The sequence below is a fragment of the Eptatretus burgeri genome, chromosome 6 (assembly GCF_056783735.1).
Source record: "Eptatretus burgeri isolate ZD-2024b chromosome 6, Ebu_testis_v1, whole genome shotgun sequence".
Taxonomy (NCBI): domain Eukaryota; kingdom Metazoa; phylum Chordata; class Myxini; order Myxiniformes; family Myxinidae; genus Eptatretus; species Eptatretus burgeri.
The window spans coordinates 98,254,917-98,268,620 of record NC_140966.1 but is presented as its reverse complement, the minus strand read 5'-3'; the positions used below and the strand labels follow the sequence as shown (position 1 = coordinate 98,268,620).

Genomic DNA, 13,704 nt, shown 5'->3' with positions numbered 1-13,704 from the left:
CCAAGTCAATTACAGGAGAGTTAACTTACTGTAGGTTTGATTCCAACAACTCCTCTCTTCACGAAACTCCGTGAAAGCAAGTAATGTCTGCGAGACACAGAACAGCAACAACAATACAAGAGCTATCATGTGCAGCTTGTGGCTACCGGTTGCATCATTCTGGGGGAGCGGCTGTGCTGCTGATAGGAGGCCCTTTATCACCAGTACACTGGTACTCATTTCGCCGACATCAGAAGGATGACAGGCTGAGTCAACCCCACCTTGTGTTCATTCAACAGCCGACAGGGGCTCAAACTCAAGACCCTGAGATCTTAAGCCAGACACCTTAACCATTCAGGCAACACCAGGTTTACAACAATACAATATAAAACAATGATCCTCACTTCTTGTGATTTCCATCAAATTCTTCACATTCCAAACAAAACTTCAGGAAAAAGTACATTTTACTTTTTGTTTTCCTTCTTTTGCATCCTTTCCACATTCCATTCTGAATTCAAGCAACGAATGTGATCCCGTTGGATTATCCTGACTGCAATTCAGGGACCGGTGTTTGTGTATTTGTTCGTCAAGCGACTCTTCCTCCAGTTCTGGGCTAATTACATCCAGAGCCGTCAGTTGCTGATACACTGCCCAAATATAGGTATGCGTCAGAAGAACATGTTACATGCTTGGAACAACATCACCTGGAGGGCGGGAACTCTCCGAGTCTGAATGAGTGAGTCTGTGTGTGTGTCTGTGAGTGAGTCGGTGGGTGAATGAGTGAGTCTGTGAGAGTCTGTGGAAGAGTCGGTTGACGAGTCCATCAGAAAGATCTTTTCATGTTTGATAAAACAGCGTGGTCCACATTTAGTTTGTTTTTAAAGCAGAAACGTCAAAAGATATGAAATGAAACGATTGTTTACATTGTTATGGGTTGCTAAGCAATGGCAAGTAGCAGAGTTTTTGAGTCTGAGTCAAAGACAAACATTAATTGGTGGAACTTATTAACTAAAGTAGAAAAGAAACAGCGATTGTCATATTTTTGTCATAGTTCCCACGCTGTCAGTCATTAATCACAGTCAATTTGAGTTATCATCATGCTAAGGCCAAAGACACATTTGCTCTACGGCGAGGATACGGCGGCCGTACGCCCTCTAAATTGACAGAAACGTGCGGCGGCCGCAGAGTTTCTGCGGTGGCCTCAGGGTGGCCCTACGCCATTTGGCTATATTTTATAGTTCGAAAGGTCGCCGTGGAATTATAGCGCAGAGTTGTAACTTATTTCATTTCTACGTTCGCCGTAGCAATTCGACAAGCCGAAACAAAAGAACTGGTCCAAAAAAAAAAAAACCCACTCATTACCATCCGTCTGGCCGCACGTTCGCCTTTGGGCCCCCTGTGGTCGCCTTGCAGGCACCTTGCTGCTGCCTTGAAAATTCTTTGGCCGCCGCAGGAACGCCCGAAGGTCACCGTGCAACATCAAATCAAAGACCGTACGGCACCCCCACGTTTTCGGTCTCCACAATTTATAAATAGGCCGGGCGGCTCCCCGAAAAACAAAAAATATGTGACTGCTACATTGTGTGACCGTGGAAACAATGCGGCCGCCGTATATTTGCCAGTGGCCGTAGATTTTGTAGACCCCACGCCCGCCGTGGAAAATGTGACTTAGGCCTTAGTTTACATCTTTACCAATTGATACATCGATTGATTTTAGATTTGGAAGGATTGTGTAATCGAGTGCTCGACAGGTCACAATTTCAAGTCTGGTCCATGTTCAATTCCTGACCCCATGATAAGCCGTCAGATCGGTTATCCACTGCAGGCAGACCATTGCCTTTAGTCACGTGACACTGAGCTGCAGCGAGGTGACGTGGGCAGACTTTTGTTTATGGATTTATTTATTATATTGTTGCGGATTCGCGCCCGCCGGCATGCGAACGGCCACGTAACTCGAATCGCGGCACGTCGCCCACCGGACGGACAATCCAGTCGTGACCCTCTCGGACTGACGCCGGGAACCAGTCACGGGTGGACCTTTCGGCCTCACCACGATCGTGCCAATCGGCCCCCCGCGTGGGATAGGGTTGCTCGCCAAATTCGATCTACCTAAGTACCCACACGGAGGGTAGACCGGGCGATCGCACCTCGCCGCAGGTCGACTTCGGACACGGGCCACTTTAAGCGACCCGTTCCGTACTATCGGGATAACCGAGCGGTGTTATCGTCGGCCCCGACGGTTCGATTAATTATCGGGCGTTTTAGCCCACGATCAACCCTTTACGTGAAGTAAGATGGAGATTCAATAGAGGAAAAGACGAAGCGAAGCGGGAAAACAGTTCAACATAAAGCACATTTATTTCGCGATGAACGGAAAGCACACATATACAATTACACCAAAAGCAAATGTAAAAGAAGAAGAAACACAATATTACACAAAAAGCAAATATAAAAGAGAAACACTATTACCGACTACGCGAGCACACGGCAACACTTATGCAGTTTTACTTCACAGACGGCGCCGACAACACATATACCCAAAGCAAAAGAAAAGGACCACCCTCAAGGATGAGGCGGGCCTGGGGCCGAGACCGCGTCGGGCCTACCCGTCTGATGATGAGACGCAAAGTGGCGGTGGCGCCCCAATTCCGCGGGCCTCGCGGACAGTGTCTGGAAGGGGGTGGGAAAGGGGCCCCCTTGTCGCACTATCTCAGCGCGGGGGGGAAACAGGAGGGGGTTGTTGATGCTCGGGGGAAAGGAGGATATCTCCCTGTCTCGGGTCCCGCGACGAGCGTCTCCACCACGACCTCGGTCGCGCCGCCGGCCTCTCCCTCTGCAGCTCCCCGAATCCGACGCGAGCACCCCCTCAACCGCCTTTGCCGCCGCCGCCTCTCCACAGCTTCGTCTGATCGCCCTCTCCGTCTCCTCTCTTGACTCGTCCCAACTCTTCACTGGCTCCGCGAACTCCCAACTGCGAACTGACGAACGCGGCCGTTTATATCCCCCGTGGCCTCGCTCCTTCACCTTTGACCCTTTACCTCCGACCCTTCACCTCTAACTGGCTCCCCATTGGACCGAGGAAAAGTGGGCGTGAATGCTTTTTGATCCATGAATTTGCATATAGCGACCGCACTCCAACGCCCTGGAGGCGGGGCCAAATCGCCCCACGCTCACCATAAGGACGGAACAGAAGTGGGCGTGAGTCGTTTTTGATCCGTTTTCCTCGGAAAGTCTGTGATGTTTCTGAACACGCTGCTCGGTGCACGCCGTGCACGAGTCCAGTATCGGTGCCCACAAGTGGCGCAAGAATGGTGGTGATGCGATGGTGGCGAGTTGTGACGGTAAACGTCGTGGCTGTTGTTGTGAAGCGGCGTTGTGGTTGGTGGTTGTTGTTGTGAAGCGGCGTTGTGGTTGGTGGTTGTTGTGTGATGGCTGTTGAGACGTGGTTGGTGGTGGTAGTAATGGCGGCTGGTCCAAAATAAAGATAGTAAAAGAAAAACGGCTATCCTGAAGAGTCGCAGCCCGACTGAATGACATTTATTCCCTCGAAACAACGGGTTTGGGCCTAACTACACATATACTTACAGAGATATCTCACCTAAGGGACCTGAATGGTGGTTTGTGTATTTCGTCAACCACAACAATATTTACAGATATTTAGAGACAGTTTTTTGGTTCAAGATTGATAAGTGAGTCAGTTCATGGTGAAAAAGACACAGAAAACGCGCGCGCGCGCGCGCACACACACACACACACACACACACACACACACACACACACACACACACACACACACACACACACACACACACACACACACACACACACACACACACACACACACACACACACACACACACACACACCATACCTCAATGAAGATTTTCAAGATCGACGTGAAAACAGCCAAGAAGATGCAGCTGACGAGGAAAAGGTTTAAAACGTTGTTTTGACTCAAAATCTGGAATGACGAGGTAAGCTCTGCAAAAGAGAGAAAAAAAAACACCAAGAGGAGGTTAACAGATAATCTTTGGGGTCCTTTCAATCATTGGGATAACACAGCAGGTGCAGCAAAGAGTTTCCTGAAAAATCTCTCTCCATTTGCTGGGTCCAAGTGAGGCACTTCATCTGTTGTTGGTTTCGTGGTTTGGGAAATTCAATGCAGGAGGGACACCGATGGGTCCATCAAGCCTGGGCAATCATGCCAATGTCGAAGTACCCCCTCATCCTCAACAGTTCCAGGTACCGATCAAACTCAACAATAAATAATCCACTGATTCGACTATCACTCCCCATGTTGGGAGAACATTCCATGCATTCACCATTCTCCGAATAAGTCGGCTGTTGGTTTGTGGTTAGGGTGACTGGCTTGGGATGTTAGGTTCCTGAATTTGAGCCACCATGGCTGCTGAATTAACACCAGGTGGGGTTGATTCAGTCTGTCATCCTTCTGAGGTTGGCGAAACGAGAACCAGTGTACTGGAAGAGGGGCACAGCATCAGCGGCACAGCCACGCTTCCAAGAAATGACAGGTACCCTGCAGCCAAGCTGCCATATGCAGGAACAGAGAACCATTCTCTGAGTGAAAGACCCCAACTCTCCTCTCATTTTCTCTTAAACTGTGATATCTGTTCCTGCCGGTATCCATTGTGATGAAAAGTTATTGTTTATCTCTGCCCTTCATAATCTCAAACATCTCCATCAAATCCTCTCATCATCACCTTCTTTATCATGAATAAACTCCACCCCCCCCCCCAAGGCCACTCCTCAAAGTTTATTGGAGCTGGCCCTGGAATCAAACTCCTTGTTCTTTGCAGAAACTACAACAAAAAACCCTGTTAGCTTGACCTGTTGCTGTCTGGCACTGTGCTGTGTGCTTCCCCTCAGGTATCTATCACCTCCCGCAGATCCTTCTCCTGGTGACACGATCACAGATTGTCCCTTGTATCATTGTCATATCATGTCATCTCCATTTTTCTTATTCAAACTCAGCCCGAGCACCTTCCATTTCCGAATCTGCATCTGTCAATCTTCTTCCAAATCGATGAACGTATCGACACTTTCCCGAATCTGATCACCACCCTCTCTGTTATCCACCTTACCTCCAAACTTTCTGTCATCCACACAAAGCCCTAGTCTTCACCCAACTAGCAACTAGCCAAATCATTAACCTCAATGAAGAATAATAATGGTCAAAAAACAGACCCCTGAAGAACCCCACTGCTTACATGCTCCCAGCTGGACATCCTCGCACTCACAGCTACTCTTTGCTTGCGATCACGAAACCAGTTTCCAATGCAGATAGCTCCCCCACCAGCCAATCAGCACACCGTCACCTCAGCCAACAACCTTCTACACCCTCACCTCAGCCAACAACCTTCTCAGTGGTACCTCATCAAATGTTTTTTGAAAGTCAAGATAAACTACATCCACTGGACTTTGCTCATCCACCCAGTCAGAAACTGCTTCATCTCCAATAAATTTATTAAATATGACCTCCCTTTCGTAAATCCATGATGACTGTCTTTAATTAGTTTATATTCAATAAAATGGTCCCTCATCTGATCCCTCATTCATGTCTCCAACATCTTCTCACAAGTGAAGTTAAACCAACAGGTGCATCATTCCGAAATTCCTCTCTGGATCCTTTATTAAATCATAAAATACATTTACTTCTCTCCAATCATCCGATTCCTGTCCCGACTCCAACGAGCTGTGAAACATATCCGTTAACACCACTATGTTAACATCATATCTGCTCTGTTAACATCACGCTTCTCTGCTCTGTTAACATCATACTTATCTGCTCTGTTAACTTTCTCAATCTTCTTTGTTCTTTCTTCAAATCTTGGATTTCCTCATAAATGATGGAAACTTCGAAATCATTACTTGTTGGGAGCTGCGTGTGATCTGTTTCACATGAGACTTGTACAACAGAGAATGTTTCTTCGACGCTGTCTTTGTCACGAAATAGAGAAATTATCAGGTTACCGAGAACAGAACAACACAAATCGATCGTTCGAATAAATGTCACTTACGTTCTTTTGAAAACGAAGTTACATCTTTCAGGGACTGCAAGAAAACAAAAATGAAAAATGTTAAAGTGTCAGGTTTTTATTCACAGATCATCAAGTTTATCACAAGTTGATCAAACCAATAATTAATTCAAATAACTTTAGTTCATTCACACACGAGCAGGTGAACGATGATCACACGTGACTCAAAGCAGAGGTGGTTACTCGAGAGGCTCAGTGCAGGTGAATGTAACACTCAAAACACATGATCGATGTTCACTTTGATTGGTCCAATCAGAGATGAACAAAGCGATGAATCGGCAGCTGTTGTGGATCAAGTATCTCAAATCAAATATTTTTCCCAAATGCGTGATGAAACACCCTGGGTACTTGGATTGGGTTGTGCATCCGCAGGCCGGGATCCCAAAAATATTACAACGGGATCGTGAAGGGTCTGAAGGGACTCAGACGGGATCACGCTGGAGATAAACTCTCCGGAATAGCCTTGAGTGTGAAGGTGAGCTCGGTACACACAGGTGAATCGTGCGTGGGTTAACGTTCCTAAATTATTTACAGACCAAGGGTTTGGTCCTCTTATTTTTACCAAAAACATATTCCCAGTCGGTGTGTCCGTAATCCAAGTAAGGCCTTAGTTATGATATAACTTGGTTTACGTAGTTCTTCAGCTAAAATGTAGGGTCGGGAGGTCGAAATATAAATATAAATATAATTTCAATTTTTAGAAATTATATATTTTTATGATTTTTTTTTCGGATGTTCCATGGAAAAGACAAGGGTGGGGGGGGGAAATAAATGTAAATCCGGGACCAGGAGGATCGAAGAAAACTTTGAAGATGGAAAACCATTCAAATGCAGGATGCTATTGTTCACTGTATCATCTGATGTGAAAAACAATAAAGAAGGATTGAAACTTGTTTTTACAAAATAGTCTGGCATGTTTTTCTTATGGAAACCTGTTGGATCATCAAACAAATGGAAACAATGCTGAGAAAATTACTGTCCAAGTCGTAGATGTATGCGTGGACACCAGTGCATAGTGCTGGATATGATAAAAAAAAGGTGTCCACTCAGAGTCAACACGGTAAAAACGGTCCATCAGAGCCATAACCAGCTTAGTTTTCAGTGGGCATCTGATCGTACTGATCTGATCTCCCCATCTGATCTGATCTGATCTCCCCATCTCCCCATCCCCATGAGCATATCAAAGGCTGATTTCTGGTCCGTTGAAAGCTGAATATCAGCATCTCGCACGGAAACTTTGACGTACTTGGCACCGAAATATTTCAATACGAACAGCGGTGTGCAACTTTCGATGGAAACAAAATTGGCACGATCGTGAGTAGCGTGCGAATCATCCCTGCTGCTGCACTGAATTGATGCAATTGTTCGGCCAGAATATTCGTCATCAAGATGTTGCGTGACTAAATCACCAATATGGTCACTCAAATTTATACCGCTGACATACTTCTTAACAATCACTTTCGCCCCAGAAACCACATTCATTCTGAACCACGCTGGCCACTGCTGAGAGGAAAAACGACTCCTTGAGGAATATCTGCCTACGAGAGATTCCAATGAGAATTGTTCTTCAGAGTAACCATGAAAAATATGCTTTTGCCTCATAACATCACCAAATGACGTCATGATGTCTCAAGCTTGACATATCTAGAAAGCACTCATCGAGTTGTTCAATTTGAGGTACTACACGATATGGTTCCTAAAACTTGAAAAATTTGACCTTGGGGTCAAATATGTTTGACCTGAGGCGCTAACCATGAAGGTCAAGGCCAATCGCCACCAAAAAATAATCAGCTGAGCGCCAGACCATATACTACATTCCCATGAAGTTTGGAGATGACTTGATTAAAATTACTCAAAAAATATAAGGGTTTCGTCGACCTCCATGATTGACCGCAAAGTGACCTTGACCTTTGACCTTGACCTTGACCTTTATGTGTGCTGAAGGGTATTGTAATAATACTATGATATGTGTACCCACAAGAGTTTCCGATGAGAATTGTGCTCCACAGAGTGATATAAAGGTGAAAAATCCAATGATTGCAGACAAACAAACAAACAAACAAAAAAAACTTTCCAAGTTACAGATCTTGCAAAAACTTCGTTTTGGCAAGATAATAAGTTAAAATACAAATTCAATTGTTAATTAAAAGGAGTTGGGACACAATCAAACAAAATTATACCGGGCAAAGAACTCCCTCCGTGGTGCTTTACCCATGATAGCAACGGATAATGTCGACTTCATTTTCGTCTTAAAGATAAAACAAGAAGAGCACTTTTCGACATCGTGACGTCACCAGATGTGCCTCCGCCCTCATGATTCCATCATCATACACACTGGTCCCAAGTTTGATTTAAATCCCTGAACCCAGATTCGAAATATTGTTCCGGATTTCAGAATCCGGTCTGATTAATGCATCCACACATCCAGGTCCTTCGACAGTTATTTCCTTAAATCCATGTTCAGATTAGCCCCATCCCCATGTCTAATGGGATCTTAAATACGATGCTTCGAGGAAGCTTTTTTTCTTTACGACAGACACGTTTACACACATTTCTTTCGCGAGCTCCGACGCCCGCCTTTTTTGAGAGCGCAAGGGTCGTCATGGTAACCATGCACCAGCGGGGCGGGGTGAGCTTGGGGCGAACTGACCGGCGGAGATGGCCCAGAGATATAAAAACGAGCGAGAGGTACGTTCTGAGGAGAAAAGAGGAGAGAAAAAGTGTGAAGAGAAAAGTGTGAGGAGAGAATTGTGAGGAGAGAAAATCGTGAGGAGAAAAAGCAAAAGGAGAGAGGAAAAGCAAAGGGCGAGAGAAGCGAGCAAGAAGCGGGTGTCTGACCAGCGCCGACGAAACAATTCGTCCTTCCCAATGCTTGGGCAAGCGAGCGTGTGGTGCGTGGGTGTGTGTGAGCAGCACCGCCAACAAGTGAGGGACGGGTCAGTCAACAACAACACTTGGGTCTAAACCAACGAGGGACGATCTCGGTGCCCTCCAGACTTCGACCGGCGTTCAAGGTTGCCCTGCGAGAGGGTGCACGGCGAAGCTGGGTGCTGGCGACGGATGTGACACGCACGCATTTCAGGACGTTTTCACTTCACGGACGACTTTCTGGTGAGCGAGACGATTCTTCCGCCCCTCCCCCTGAATGATCTCCTGGGGACCCTTGTCTATGTTTAGCTGTAAGTAAATCGACCAGACACCGTCCCCCGCCCCCCCCCCCCTGATGAGCAGATACTCTTTGTCGCTTTCCTGGCATTTTGATTGATTTTGCTTTGAAATTCGTTCTTTATTTACCTCAGCAAATAAAAGGGTTTTTTATTATTTATTTTATTTTTAATAAATTATTTGTCGATTTCCAACCTGTCTGTGTTTGTCCTTTCCTTCATTGGTCTGGCATTGTCCGAACCGAGACAGACTTGGAGGTAATTACCACAGATTTGACCAAAAATAGTCGGCTCGCACCAGCGGTTAAAACGCTCGGCTGCCCGAATTAAAATACAATCAGATAACATTGGTGCTTTGCCGAGGACGCACTCACCCCTCAGGTAACCACGTGACCACTAGTTAAACGGATTAATTGGACGGCGGACACTGGAACTCGTGGTTAACTGGGTGGCGTTCGTGGTTCTAAAACAACCCACCGAACCACAACGTTAATTGTGAGCGGTGGCCCGAGGTCCGGCTCCACCGAGGACAACCGGGGATTAATCCCCCTGAGTGACAAGCTGGTGTCTCGGTACCCGTGGCTGCAACAATATTAATTAATTCTGACTGCCAGACCACGTGTCCGATCAGGTTGAAATTTAGAACATCGATGGAGAACTTTTTTTTCCTCATGGATTGGCAATCACACCTGTGAAGTTTCACCTCGATCTGTTCAACTGTTTGAGAAGATTTTTGAAGGTTTGATGGAAAATAAAAATATGGATGCAGCAGCACATGACCAATGATGTCATCAATTTTTTCCCCATACAATTTAGCCAAAGATGACCCTCAAACATTTTCATACTGATCGGATAAAGCGTTCAACGTCTGCATTGATGACGTCATAACGAAGTCACCCGTGACATTAAAAATAAATAAATAAATGAATCACTTGTTTCCCACAGAGAACACTTCACACTTGCCAAGTTAAAAAATTTTTTTACCATGAAGCGGTTTTAGATATACAGAGGTTCAAAGTTTTTCAATTTTTCCAACATAACTGCCACACCACGTGACCTATGATGTCATAATTTTCATGAAAACGTTTGCAAGAGTAATCACACCTCTGGTGAAAATTATCTGTGAATCGGACAAGCGGATGCAGAGAAAACAGAGAAAATTAGCAGGAACGGACGTACAGATGGATGGACAACCCGGAACAATAATGCCTCTGGTGACGTCGTCAGTGGAGGCATAAAAACACACACACACACACACACGCACGCACGCACGCACGCACACACACACACACACACACACGCACGCACACACACACACACACACACACACACACACACACACACACACACACACACACACACACACTCTCTCAAGGAGAACAAGATTATGAAAAGAGAAAAATGGAGATGGGAGGAGCAGCGATGTGGGCTTTCCCTCCGCACCGAGGAGCTGAGGTCTATATCTCGTCCACTGAGCATGCCGATTCCGTCCCCTCACGGGCGATGGTGAAGAGGGTCACTCTGGGCTTCACCATGTAAAACCACACAGCCTGATGGAGTACTGCTTTCCCCTCTGGGCTGGTGCTCCTGCCTCTCACATTTCTCAGTTCCACGCGGTGGAAACCAAGACATTCAAGATCATTGGTGTCTCCCACAATGAGGCTTTGGATCTCTCACTCTCTCTCTCTGCAGGCAGGTCGGTGGTCTTTCTGTCTCCCGTTGTGCCCCCCACCTCCCGCCGGTTTGATCTGTCCCCATCTCTCCCCCCCTCCCTCCCCTATAATTCCGCAGTTTGCTCATGGACCACCAGCAACTCCCTTCCGGTGAAACGACCAAAATGAAGAATCAGTGCTCACCGTTATTCTTTCATTCTTCCTTTTTCGCACCTTTGGAACAATCTCCCACACTCTCTTCAATCCCACTCTTCCCTCCAGGTCTTCAAAACAGCCGTTCATCATTATCTCTTGTCTTCCCCCAGCCAAAACCTTGATCTTTTCCACCCCAATTAATGCATGCCATACCCAGCTCCATCAAATTCCCTCCTTTCCTTCCTGATAGTCCCTGTGGTATCCATCTTGTTTACCCCATGTTCCCCACCCCATCCCTCTTCCTTCCACAGATCTCATGTCTCTGTTCCCCACTGTTTTGTGCTTCCCTCTCCCACCCCTCTCGTCTCCTGCCACCCTTGTTATACATTTCGTGTGTCGCTCTTACACGAGCCTCGACATTGTACACAAAAACAAATATATAAAACCCCTTAATAAACCAAAAAAAAACTCTAAAACAAAACCTTGAGTAGTTTTACATCTTGTGGGATTAAGGTGTGTGTAGTTTTTGAGTGCGATGTGTGATCAAACCTTCAGAAAGATGGGAAGAGCTTCAGAAATTCGTCTCCACAAAGACATGAAAACCCCTTGAGGCTTCTGTGGGACAGGTTTCTGTCCGACGGACACGAGACAAACGAGAAATGAGAATTAATCAAAGTTGTTTCACCCAAATGGACACAAACGATCAGTTCATCCCTCAACAGTCAGGGAAGAGTTATAAAGGGGGGAGGGTGGTGTCGTGGTCGTGTGTGTGGTTTTGTGAGTGGTCTGTGGTTGTGTACGCTATTGTCCTTTTATGAAGTGTGTTCGTGTTTGTGTGGGTGTGAGTGTCTGTCCAGGTGTACATTTATATCCTCTGGGATTAAGGTGTGCGTTTCTGGAGTGGTTTGTGTGATCTTACCTTCAGAAAGGAGGTTTGAACAATTGTGGAAAATTCATTCCACAAAGAGCTGAAAACACCTCGAGGATTCTGAGGGACAGGTTCCTGTGTGATGGAAACAATTAAACAAGAAATGAGAATTAATCAAAGATAGTCCCCTGAAACGGTGGTGAGGGTGAGGTGCACTCAGGGCGGTGATTCGTGGTGAGGGTGAGGGAGGGGGTGAGGTGTACTCAGGGCGGTGATGCGTGGTAAGGGTGAGGGAGAGGATGAGGGAGAGGGTGAGGTGCACTCAGGGCGGTGATGCGTGGTAAGGGTGAGGGAGGGGGTGAGGTGTACTCAGGGCGGTGATGCGTGGTAAGGGTGAGGGAGAGGATGAGGGAGAGGGTGAGGTGCACTCAGGGCGGTGATGCGTGGTAAGGGTGAGGGAGAGGGTGAGGTGTACTCAGGGCGGTGAAGCGTGGTAAGGGTGAGGGAGAGGGTGAGGTGTACTCAGGGCGGTGATTCGTGGTAAGGGTGAGGTGCACTCAGGGCGGTGATTCGTGGTAAGGGTGAGGGAGAGGGTGAGGTGTACTCAGGGCGGTGATGCATGGTAAGGATGAGGGAGAGGGTGAGGGAGAGGGTGAGGTGCACTCAGGGCGGTGATGCGTGGTAAGGGTGAGGGAGAGGGTGAGGTGTACTCAGGGCGGTGATTCGTGGTAAGGGTGAGGGAGAGGGTGAGGTGCACTCAGGGCGGTGATGCGTGGTAAGGGTGAGGGAGAGGGTGAGGTGTACTCAGGGCGGTGATGCATGGTAAGGATGAGGGAGAGGGTGAGGGAGAGGGTGAGGTGCACTCAGGGGAGCATTTTGTTGATGCTCATTTCGTGTGAGACGAGTGGTCATTTATTGGAAACACCCACACGTGTGGACTGGTAGGATCTATTAACCACACCAGGATGTATTAACCACACCAGGAAAGGGAAACTGATCTTCCCCTGTGATGACATGGACGGGTTTGTACCGACCGGGGAGGGACAGGAAATGTTTGGTGACAGACAATCCCACATGAAGGATTCGAACCTGGGATCCCAAGATCCTGAACACGACCGGGGACGTGGGACGAGGCCATTGAACCCATCTCACGGACATGACATGAAAACCACATTAAATTAATCTAAAACACCGAAACCGAGCAACAAGGTTCGCGGGAATAACATCAACAAACTCGCCGGTTACTACTCACCACTTGGAAGATCCCGTCATGTTGATAAATGGAGTCAAAAAGGGGGAAAATAATGAAGAAAAGGAGCGAGAGATGAACTAGTCCGCACTCCATGACTGTCACCAACAGATGGAGGATCAACGGTCTGTGGACAATGGGGACAATGGAGACAATGGGGACAATGGAGACAATGGGGATTGAAAACTGAACGGTTTAATGATAAAAATGAACATAAAAAATATATTTTACATTTAAAATCATTTATATGAATCTGAGTGAAGATTTTAAATTATAAACAACCAGTTAAATGATAATTTGTATTAATATCCTTCAATTGAACAAATAAATAAATGTTTTCATTTTCTCACCCCCGATCATTCAGCGTTCGTTCCTCCGAGTAACGGATCGTTGATTCCCCCTGGTAACGGATCGTTGATTCCCCCTAGTAACGGATCGTTGATTCCCCCTGGTAACGGATCGTTGATTCCCCCTGGTAACGGATCGTTGATTCCCCCTGGTAACGGATCGTTGATTCCCCCTGGTAACGGATCGTTGATTCCCCCTGGTAACGGATCGTTGATTCCCCCTGGCAACGGAT

The 13,704-nt window shown here is 46.8% G+C and overlaps 1 protein-coding gene across 1 annotated transcript; it reads right to left on the bottom strand.

Annotated features, from left to right (window-relative positions):
- Positions 1–9: 9 nt before the first annotated feature.
- On the bottom strand, positions 10–13,220 carry LOC147025430 (uncharacterized). Its single transcript, XM_085887079.1, has 6 exons — positions 13,128–13,220; positions 11,927–12,010; positions 11,557–11,637; positions 6,018–6,051; positions 3,851–3,960; positions 10–87 (listed from the first exon to the last, which is right to left on the bottom strand). The coding sequence occupies exons 1-6, from the start codon at positions 13,218–13,220 to the stop codon at positions 10–12; spliced, it is 480 nt and encodes a 159-aa protein (XP_085743205.1).
- Positions 13,221–13,704: the final 484 nt, after the last annotated feature.